General features: G+C 40.3%; 2 protein-coding genes across 2 annotated transcripts; one reads left to right on the top strand and one right to left on the bottom strand.

Annotated features, from left to right (window-relative positions):
- Nucleotides 1–566: 566 nt before the first annotated feature.
- On the bottom strand, nucleotides 567–5,177 carry LOC140005450 (uncharacterized). Its single transcript, XM_072046442.1, has 2 exons — nucleotides 3,041–5,177; nucleotides 567–2,566 (listed from the first exon to the last, which is right to left on the bottom strand). Exons 1-2 carry the CDS (start codon nucleotides 5,175–5,177, stop codon nucleotides 567–569), a joined length of 4,137 nt encoding a protein of 1,378 aa, XP_071902543.1.
- Nucleotides 5,178–7,965: 2,788 nt separating this feature from the next.
- Nucleotides 7,966–9,308, top strand: LOC113741701 (non-specific lipid-transfer protein 1-like). Its single transcript, XM_027269296.2, has 2 exons — nucleotides 7,966–8,379; nucleotides 9,203–9,308. Exons 1-2 carry the CDS (start codon nucleotides 8,021–8,023, stop codon nucleotides 9,210–9,212), a joined length of 369 nt encoding a protein of 122 aa, XP_027125097.1. The 5' UTR covers nucleotides 7,966–8,020; the 3' UTR covers nucleotides 9,213–9,308.
- Nucleotides 9,309–10,816: the final 1,508 nt, after the last annotated feature.

Raw genomic sequence — 10,816 nt, 5'->3', positions numbered from 1 at the left:
AGGCGGCGCGCGATGGAGCTTGGGGGCGGCGGCGGCTTTGGTTGAAGAAACAAGAGAAAGGGAAAAGCAGCGGGGAAGAAGAAAAAGAAAAGAAAGAAAGAAGAAAAAGAAAGAAAGAAGAAAAAGAAAAGAGAAGAGAGAAATTTTTTTTTTTTTAAAAAAAAATATTACGCTAATGTAATCGTTTCAGCTGGAAATTGCTGAAAAATTTCTTCCTTTTTTTTTTAAATTATTATTAATTATTAATTTTTCTTATTTTTTTTTTTTTTTTTGAATTACAAAAACATGGTTTGGGTGGTCCAACACCGCGTGGGCACGCCAAGATTAGTCTTCGTCCTCTGGTCTCAGAAAACACAAACACCGCGCGGGCACGCCAAGATTTCACTTCCTGATTGCAGTGAAGGAAATATTAATGCAGATACTACCCAACGAGTAAATGACCCAACGCAAAAGAAGAACAACTAGAAATAACAAAATAACTAGAAATAACAAGACTAATATTCGGGTTGCCTCCCAAATTAGCGCCTTTCTTTAGTGTCTTTGGCTAGACATAACCCATAATTTGCTTAAACCAAGCAAATTGGGTCCTCCAAATGCGTCATCTCTACTTGCTCAACTGGAGCCCCATCATAATATGGCTTGAGGCGATGACCATTCACCACAAATTTCTTCTCCGTCTTTAGACTCTGAATTTCCACTGCACCATAATCAAACACATTAGTCACCATAAAGGGACCGATCCAACGGGAACGTAACTTACCTGGAAATAACTTCAACTTTGAGTGGTACAGTAAAACTTTTTGCCCACATTCAAACGTCTTCCTAGAGATCTGCTGGTCATGAAAAATCTTGTTTTTCTCCTTATAAATCACAGCATTCTCGTAGGCTTCATTTCGAATCTCCTCCAATTCTTGTAACTGTAGCTTCCTTTGAATTCCGCCCTCTTCGATATCCATGTTGCATTGCTTGACCGCCCAAAATGCTCTATGTTCGAACTCGACAGGGAGGTGACATGGCTTTCCAAATACTAAACGATAGGGGGACATGCCGATTGGCGTCTTGTACGCCGTTCTATATGCCCACAATGCATCTTCAAGTCTCATGCTCCAATCCTTCCTATCGGGTCGAACCATCTTTTCCAAAATTGATTTGATCTCCCGGTTCGACGTTTCCGCCTGGCCGTTTGTCTGAGGATGGTAAGAAGTGGACACTTTGTGCAAGACACCGTACCTCCTGAAAAGCGCAGCAATCGTCTTGTTGCAGAAATGGGTACCCCGATCACTTACAATTGCTCGCGGCATCCCAAAGCGGACAAAAATGTTAGATTTGACAAATTCTGCAACCACTTTGGAATTATTAGTACGAGTGGGCTTTGCTTCCACCCATTTCGAAACATAGTCTACAGCAAGCAATATATATAGAAAACCATAAGACGAAGGAAAAGGGCCCATAAAGTCAATACCCCAAACGTCAAAAATCTCAACAAAAATCATTGGGGTTTGGGTCATTTGATCCCTACGAGAAATATTACCTACTCTTTGACACTTATCACATGACTTACAAAATAAGTAGGCATCCTTAAAGAGGGTTGGCCAATAGAATCCACTCTCTAGAACCTTACGAGCAGTTCTCTTTGATCCAAAGTGACCTCCACATGCAAAAGAGTGACAATAAGCTAAAATAGACTGGAATTCATTGTCACCTACACATCTGCGAATGATTTGGTCGGCACCACGCTTCCAGAGGTAAGGGTCATCCCAGATGTAAGATTTTGTGTCACTCCTTAACTTATCCCTTTTTGCCTTAGGCCATCCTGCAGGAAACTTGTCAGTAACTAGAAAATTAACAATATCAGCATACCAGGGCAAAGTTAAATTAATAGAAAGTAAATGCTCTTCAGGGAAAGACTCCCTTAATGGTAATTCCTCCTCTGCTACCAGTATTCGACTTAGGTGGTCAGCTACTAGATTCTCTGCTCCTTTTTTATCTCTGATTTCCAAGTCAAATTCCTGCAGGAGCAATATCCATCTTATCAAGCGGGGTTTAGCGTCCTTCTTGGTCAGTAGGTACCTCAAAGCTGCATGGTCAGAATACACAATTACTTTAGCACCTAACAAATAAGGTCTAAACTTTTCCAAAGCAAAAATAACAGCTAAGAGTTCTTTCTCCGTAGTAGAGTAATTGAGTTGGGCGCCATTTAAAGCTCTAGAGGCATAATATATTGCGTGCGCCGCTTTCTCCACCCTTTGTCCCAAAACTGCTCCCACGGAGTAGTCGCTGGCATCACACATAATTTCGAATGGCCGATTCCAATCAGGAGGTTGGATGATCGGTGGAGAAGTGAGTAATTTCTTCAACTTCTCGAACGCTTCTTTGCACTCCTCGTTGAATTCAAAACTGACATCCTTTTGCAAAAGCCTAAAAAGTGGTGCCCCGATCTTTGAGAAATTTCTGATAAATCTGCGATAGAAACCTGCATGTCCTAGAAAAGAACGAACTTCCCGTACAGTTACGGGGTAAGGTAAAGCAGATATCACATCTATTTTAGCTTTATCAACTTCAATTCCTCTAGATGACACTACATGTCCTAGAACTATCCCGTGCTCAACCATGAAGTGACATTTTTCCCAGTTGAGCACTAGGTTAGTTTCAATGCATCTTTTTAAAATCAATGTCAAGTTATCTAAACAATCGTCAAAACTATCACCATAGACACTGAAGTCATCCATGAATACCTCAATTATTCTCTCTACATATTCAGAAAAAATGCTAATCATGCACCTCTGGAATGTTGCAGGGGCATTACACAATCCAAAAGGCATCCTTCGATAGGCAAAAGTGCCAAAGGGGCAAGTGAAAGTTGTTTTCTCTTGATCCTCTGGCGCAATTGCTATCTGAAAATAACCAGAGAAACCATCCAAAAAACAATAATAGGCACGACAAGCTAACCTTTCAACCATTTGATCGATGAATGGAAGGGGAAAATGATCCTTCTTGGTCACTGCGTTCAATTTGCGGTAATCGATGCACTGGCGCCAACCCGTAGGCTTTCGAATTGGAACGAGGTCCCCTTCACGATTTTCCTCCGCAGTTACCCCTGCTTTCTTTGGCACCACTTGGACCGGACTCACCCATGGGCTATCTGAGATAGAAAAAATAATTCCTACGTCCAGAAGCTTGATTACCTCTTTCTTGACCACTTCCATCATGTTGGGGTTCAATCTTCTTTGTGGTTGTCTTATCGGTCTAGCATCCTCTTCCAAGCGAATTCGATGCATACATACGGACGGGCTTATACCCTTGATGTCCGCAATTGTCCACCCTATAGCTTCCTTATGCTCCCTTAAAACCCGTAGCAGCTTATCCTCCTCCGTGGGTGATAATTTGGATGAGATTATCACTGGTAACGTCTCTTTTTCACCCAGATAGGCATACTTTAAATGGTTGGGCAGGGGTTTCAACTCCACTTCAGGTGCCTGCACGATAGAAGGTAATAACTTTAGGTGCGGTTCAGGCACAAATATAGGAGCAACATCATACCTTAGAGGACTTTGGCCTAGTGAATGCAAGGCTCCAACCATTCTTTGCAAACTGATGTCTAACTCCATTTCGCAGGCTGCTTCCAGATCCAAATGTTTGGTGATTGCTATCTCTAATTCATCCCTGCCATTAATCTCAAATACTTCTTGCACCAAAGGGTCAATTACACTCACAGCAAAAACAGCATTAGAATGACATGGATATTTCATGGCCTCAAATATACTGAAATGAACTATTTCTCCATCAAATTCCATCGTTAGGGTGCCCTCACTAACATCAATTTTTGTACGAGCTGTGCTCAAGAAGGGCCTCCCCAACAAAATTGGTGATGGATTTGGAGAACGTTCGTCACCCATATCAAGAATATAAAAATCAGCAGGGAACACTAAATTGTTCACTTGCACTAACACATCTTCTATCACCCCATCGGGATAAGCATTAGTCCTATCAGCCAATTGAATTATAATGCCAGTTTCCTTTAAGGGACCCAAATTTAGAGAAGCATAAATAGCCTTGGGCATCACATTTATAGAGGCTCCTAAATCTAACATGGCATTCCTAATGCTAGTGTTCCCTATTTTACAAGGGATAGTGAACATACCTGGGTCTCCGCACTTGGGTGGAAGTTTTCTTTGAAGCACTGCAGATACGTTCTCCCCCACAATTATCCTTTCATCTCCCCTCAGTTTCCTTCTATTGATGCATAGGTCCTTCAAAAATTTGGCATACCGGGGTACTTGCTTAATTGCGTCAAGTAAGGGGATATTTATCTCCACCTTCCTAAACATCTCCAAAATTTCCTTTTCCTTGTCTTGCTTTTTAGGCCTTTCCAACCTGCTAGGAAAAGGTGGTGGGTTAGGTTTAATTGGAACCACTGGGTCACGTATTACCTCTTTATTTGTGCCGGGCGTTCCTTCTTGCTCGAGCTCTTTCTCAATGCGGTCCTCATTCTTGTCCTTCGGAGCCACTGGCGCTGGTCCTTCAACCTCTTTCCCACTCCTGAGGGTCATTGCACTCACATTCTTGGGATTCACCTCAGGTTGAGATGGAAGTTTTCCCTTTCCCTGGGAGTCCAGTCGGTTGACAATTGAGGCTAATTGACTCATCTGATTTTCCAAGTTTTGCATACGTGCTTTCATCTCTTGATTGCTGGCCTCAGTGTCCTGTTGAAATTTCATAGTATTAGAGGCTATGGTTTTAACCATGTCTTCTAGGGACATACCTGAGGCAGAGGATGGTTGATTCCTTGTTTGATATTGTTGCTGGAAGCCCTGCTGTCTATTGGGGATGAAATTTTGTTGCTTATTTCCCCCATAGCTCAGATTTGGATGATCCCTCCAACCCGGATTGTATGAGTTGGAATAGGGGTCATACTGTCTACGTGGCATGGGCATGTTACCAGCCATGTTTGCTTGCTCAACTCCCTCCTCTTGTAACTGTGGGCATGAGTCAGCGGTATGACCAATATTCGTACAAATCCCACACACTTTGGCCTGCTGTGCATTTCCTACAGCTATCTGTCGAACAAATGAGGTTAATTCAGATAACTGCTGTTGAATGGAAGATGAACTTATCTCGTTGACCTTTCTCGTAGGAACATCTGCTCTCGTACCAAACTGCTGGCAATTCTCTGCCATTCGTTCAATTAAGTCTCATGCCTCCTGGGTAGTCTTATTCACCAGTGCACCACCACTTGCTGCATCAATGATATTTCTATCGTTCATCAGTAGCCCCTCATAGAAGTACTGAATCAGCAGTTGATCACTTATTTGGTGATGAGGGCATCGGGTACGCAGCCTGGTGAACCTCTCCCAATATTCATATAAGGACTCCCCCTGAAATTGCTTGATGCCACATATTTCCTTTCGCAAACTAGCAGCTCTAGATGCAGGGAAATATTTTTCAAAAAATTTTTTCTGCATCTCTGGCCACGTGGTGATAATGCCTGCAGGTAGACAGTATAACCAGTCCTTTGCCGAATCCTTGAGAGAAAAAGGGAAGGCTCTTAATTTAATTTGTTCATCAGTTACTCCCGAGGGCTTCATACTTGAACACACTACATCAAATTCCTGCATGTGTTTGTGGGGTTCCTCTCCTGGCAGACCATGAAAAACAGGCAACAAATGTATTAAACCAGGTTTTAATTCAAAAGCTGCATTCTCACTAAGGCGAGGGAAAGTTATGCAAAGAGGTTGTTGGGTCAAGTTAGGAGCAGCCAACTCCCTTAATGTTTGTGTGTTTGCCATGGCGACGTTCTCTTGGTACGAATCACTTGAAGTGTCACCAAACGAATCTGATGGTTCAACTTCGGGCTCAGATCTCTGAGATGCAGCACCGGAGTGCTCTTCTCTGAGCTGTCTGGTTTCCTTTCTCGTTCTACGCGCGGTCTTCTCTACTTCAGGGTAAAAAATCAATTCACCTGTACGAGAAGACCTAGGCATACACTAGAAAAATACCAGAAAATTAGAGCAAAAATGAACTTAATAAAGAAACAAATAATAACGCCAGTCCCCGGCAACGGCGCCAAAAATTGACAGGTGCCGAACCTGTGCAATAATAATAATAAAATCCTAACTACCACTAAAAGCAGTCGATAATTAATCCTAGGTACTGGAGCAGGGACTCTAGGTGTGCAATGGGTTACTTGATTCACCCTGTTCCCGAAGAGTTTGCTTAACCCGATATACCAGAATTAATTAGGTGACAAAGATTACTGAATAGTAGACAGTGGCAAGTAGGGTCGTCTCCTCAGGGACTGGGGATATTTGTTTCTTTTCAAATGCCAATTGGTAAGGGGGGATTTCACCAGAATGAAACTAAAATCAATTGAATAATTCAACAAAAATAAATAAATAACTAACTAGCACAACTAAAGCAGGAGTTAAATCAAGAATGAATAAATTCTAGCCAAGGATGCAACTACTCAGGCACAGTCCATTTATCCGATCATTGATGCATGAGAGGTTCACTTAATTTATTAATAGGCTAGTTATAGTCTGACGACCAATTTTTCCTTAAATTATTGATAACCAAGGTACGACCATTGATCACCTCTAACCAGAAAATACTCCTAGGTACGACCGTAGGAATTAATTTCCCAATTGCATTAGTATTAGAAAAACCTAGCCCTAACCAATAACGCGCTACGAGGGTTATTTAAATTAGATCGCACATTCCCCTAATGTGTAAACACACCAGTTGCCACTAATATTAATCAATCAAACAATTACGGATTTAATTAACTAAATTGGCACGAGATTAATAAATCACATTGAACATCGGGCCCTTGACATCCAATTAATAAAATAATCCCATGAAAATTCAAGTAGACAACGTGCAAATATTAATAAATAAAGGAACACGTGAAAACTAATTAGATCTCACAGATTTCCGGGACTGCGCCGTCGAGTTGACCCTTGACTAGACGGAAGACTTAGCCACGCCGCATAATTAAATCACCACATGCATTAATAGATTGCAAAGGCATTGCGTTTTCTATTAAGAAGCAAGGAATAAAAGATGTTTTTCCCGTTGGGGAATATTGTCGAACACCTGACGTGTGTCAGAGGCCAGTCAGGAGGAAAGAAGAACTAAAACTAAAACAAAAGACTAAAACTAGAGGTCCAAAATAAAAGCCAGCCGTCTTCTGTACGTTTGTTCCCTATTTAAAACCAAAAGAAAGATATCCAGTGGTCCCCACCAGTTGGCCACAAGCTGCCGAATTCATCTCCTTGTTTTGAGCCTCTGCGCGGTCCCCACCAATTAGCCACAAGCCTGCTGAATTACTTCTTGTTCCTAAGGCTTTGTACGTTGCCTTTACTAGCTCTTGTAGCTTTTGTGGTCCCCGCCAATTGAGGCTTTCTACTGGAGTCTCCCAAATTTGCATCCAGAAGTCCCTCTTGTTGTAGTTATCTGCTCCACTCCTGGAATTGAATTCAGATATCAAATATGAGTAAATATCAGCAATTAACACAATATTTGTCCGGAATAGAAGGGAAAATTAATAATAAAATTACTAACAAATTATACCCTATCACTACATTAGCCCCTCATCCAGGGAAGTATAACTGCCTTAAAAATTAAGCCAAACTTTCTTCTTTATCTTCCACGACTAGTCCTTTATATCCCAGCAAAGTTTTAGTTTCAAAACTACGGCTATGACTAATATCTTAACAACCAATCCAGATTTTCTCTCATATAATTTGATTCCTTTACTTGAAAGAAGAAGAAGAACTTTCTATGAAATGCTACCAGACAGATGGTCCAAATAATTGTTCATTGTTTAAGGTACACACCACACATCACTATCAAAAAGGAAACAATTTTTACCCCAACGCATCACATTCTATTGGCTAGTCACCTCTATAAATTGTATTCAAACTGCTATAGTCTGTATAACAACCCAACTGTAAAAATCCAGGTCCAGAAGAAAAGATCAGTTTCTTTCTTCACCATTCTTACTTTGAAGGCAAACTCAACAATGGCTAATTCATCAGGACTCCTCAAACTAGGGACTCTTGTAATCTTCGTATCCATGCTTATCATGAGTTTCTCCCATGGAGGGCAAGCACAAATCTCCTGTGACACTGTTGACAACGACCTGTTTCCATGCCTTAGCTTCGTCCTGAATGGAGGAAAAGTTGCACCTGCTTGCTGTAGTGGGATTAAGACTCTACTCAGCCTGGCTAAGACTCAAACTGATCGCCAGAGTGTTTGTTCTTGCTTGAAATCTGTTGCTCAGAGTGCTACTAATGGTCAGCTCAAGAATGCTGCTCAAATCCCTCATCTGTGTGGTGTTAATCTCCCATTCCAGATTTCTCGCAACATCGACTGCTCAAAGTAATGCTCTATCCTGCACACTCTTTATTTAATCTCTATAATTGTACTTTTAATTGTACAAGATGACGAAAAAAACATGAAGAAGAAATTACAAAAAGTGTGGAAGGTTTTTTAGAACATGGGTACTTATCGAAGGATGAAATTTTCCACGATGGCAATTATTTTTAGATACAAATGGTATTCATTGAATAAGTTTAGGCAGTGCATACCAATTTTCCAGTTCTAAAGTGTTTCAGAAAGTGTTAGAAACATAGAACTGGATATGTACTAGGGATAAATCGTCTTCCTCTTGGAAGTGTGTTTTTCTTTTGATAAATGGGGAGCAATTCAACTTTTTCTTAGTAAGTTTAAGGGTATAAATGGATGTTTAAAAGATGACAAATTAAATTGTGTTGATGCCATGTAGAGCTCCTCTTGCTTTATATATTGTACAGATTTCGACATCAGAGTTTACAGGTTTGAGCGTATGAAAATAGAAAAGCCAAGAAAGAAAAAAAGAAAATGGTTATAGTCTTCATAAATGAATGCAGAGCTTCTAATATCAGGGCCAAAAATTATCACGTATAAATCATTCCATAATCAATACAATTAAAACATCTTTACAATTTGGTGGGCGAAACTGACGAACTTTCAAGTGGTACTTATTTAAAAACTTTCTAAAGTCTGAGGGGGACGACTGCAGCCCTTCCTAGTTATCTCGTTGAATGCTCATGCACCTCCTTTCGTGTTGTGACCTTCTTGAGGAGGATTGATTTGTATATTGAGTTTTGCAATGTTTTCTAATTAAATACTTAATGTGCCTAACTGCAAAATTGTATTGCAGGGTGAAGTGAGCTTGATGGACAATTGAGATGCGTTGCATCACTTTGCAATCTTGAATGGATTGTAAAAATTTATCATTATTAATACCAGTGAAAGAATATGCCAAATGTTATGTATTATGTTATCTCAAGCATATATGTATGAATTCGTGTATATATATATATATATATATATATACACACACACTCATCACTTCACATAATATTGTTCACAGATTGATTATGGGAAATATTCACATTTATGATATGTCTATACATGCCATATTTTCTGGAGACACTTGGCTTGTTCATGGGGATGATATCGCCAAGAAAGGATAAAAAGACAATTTACAGCTTAGATTAGCCAATAAATTGTTCACACATTTGAGTAATTGGAATCCCAAATTAAGACTTTTTTAACGGACAAGCCATGTAATAAATACTATCCCTTCTCATCCAATCTATCGCCTATCTGCCTATACAAATACTAGGCAAAATTGCTATATGCCATGTAATAACTCAAGCGAAAAACTTCCACGAGCCCCAAGAAGTTTTGTTTCCTCAAAATCACTGATCCCATGGAAATCTCAACTATGGCTAACTCATCAGGACTAATCAAAAGAGTAGCACTAGTAGTTCTCATGTCCATGTTGATTATGAGTTTCTACAGTAGAGGGCAAGTACAAATGTCTTGTGTTATGGTGGCCATGGACCTCTTTCCCTGCCTTAGCTTTGTTAGGAGTGGGGGACAAGTTGATCCTGCTTGCTGCAATGGAGTCCGGTATATCGATCGTCAGCTTGGCAAGAACCAAAGCTGATCGTCAGCGTGTTTGTTTTTGCTTCAAACCCTTGCTTGGATTGGCTACTGACGATCAAATCAAGAATGCTAATAGCATCCCTAGATTTTGTAATGTTAAAATTCCAAAAATTAACATTACCTGTGACACCAACTGTTCAAAGTAATCTCTCTCTCTCTCTCTCTCTTATGCAAGTTCTCTTTACCAACGGATGTTGGTGCAAGCAGAAGGGCTTGTATAATTTTTTTTTTTTAGATTTTTTTTTTATTTATTCATGGAAAATATAACAAAATATTCCTCTTACATAATCCTCATTTTTCTAATTGAAGGTATCCCTATTCTGTCCAAACGGATTGCCCCACGAGCCAACCTTGGGAATGTACTGAAGGTGTCATAAATCTCAATTTGTTTATCTGGATGAGATATACCCACATTAGATAAAGCATCAGCAACTGTGTTAGCCTCCCGATAGCAGTGCGTGAATCTAGGTGGATCATCTAATAACTGCCAAATCTGGTTGACGTATCTTCGAATTTTCCACGGACATTGAGTACGACGTTGAATGATCCCAATTAAAACCAATGAATCTGATTGTACACATATGTTTCCAAAACCGTTATGTATACAGATCTGAAGACCAATAAGAAGGGCACAAGCCTCTGCACGGAGACATGTAGTTTCTCCCAGATATGCCGAAAAACCAATCATTGGTAATCCAGTGGAATCCCGGAGTATGTCCCCACCTCCACCTATTCCTGGATTACCCTTAGCACATCCATCCGTGTTAAGAGTATACCTCCCTGTCTCTTTGGTTTCCCAGCGGATACCTTGATATACAAC

This window comes from Coffea arabica, chromosome 4e, assembly GCF_036785885.1.
Source record: "Coffea arabica cultivar ET-39 chromosome 4e, Coffea Arabica ET-39 HiFi, whole genome shotgun sequence".
Taxonomy (NCBI): Eukaryota; Viridiplantae; Streptophyta; class Magnoliopsida; order Gentianales; family Rubiaceae; genus Coffea; species Coffea arabica.
Note: the sequence above shows the minus strand (reverse complement) of the source record. Positions and strands in the feature narration are given on the sequence as shown.

Excerpts from the sequence above, each read along its gene's own strand:
- LOC140005450 (XM_072046442.1), bottom strand. The coding sequence starts at position 5,177 with ATGGCAGAGAATTGCCAGCAGTTTGGTACGAGAGCAGATGTTCCTACG. Across the intron at positions 2,567-3,040 it reads TCCAATTCGAAAGCCTACGG|GAATTGAAGTTGATAAAGCT; the intron begins GTTGGCGCCAGT and ends TGTCATCTAGAG.
- LOC113741701 (XM_027269296.2), top strand. The coding sequence starts at position 8,021 with ATGGCTAATTCATCAGGACTCCTCAAACTAGGGACTCTTGTAATCTTC.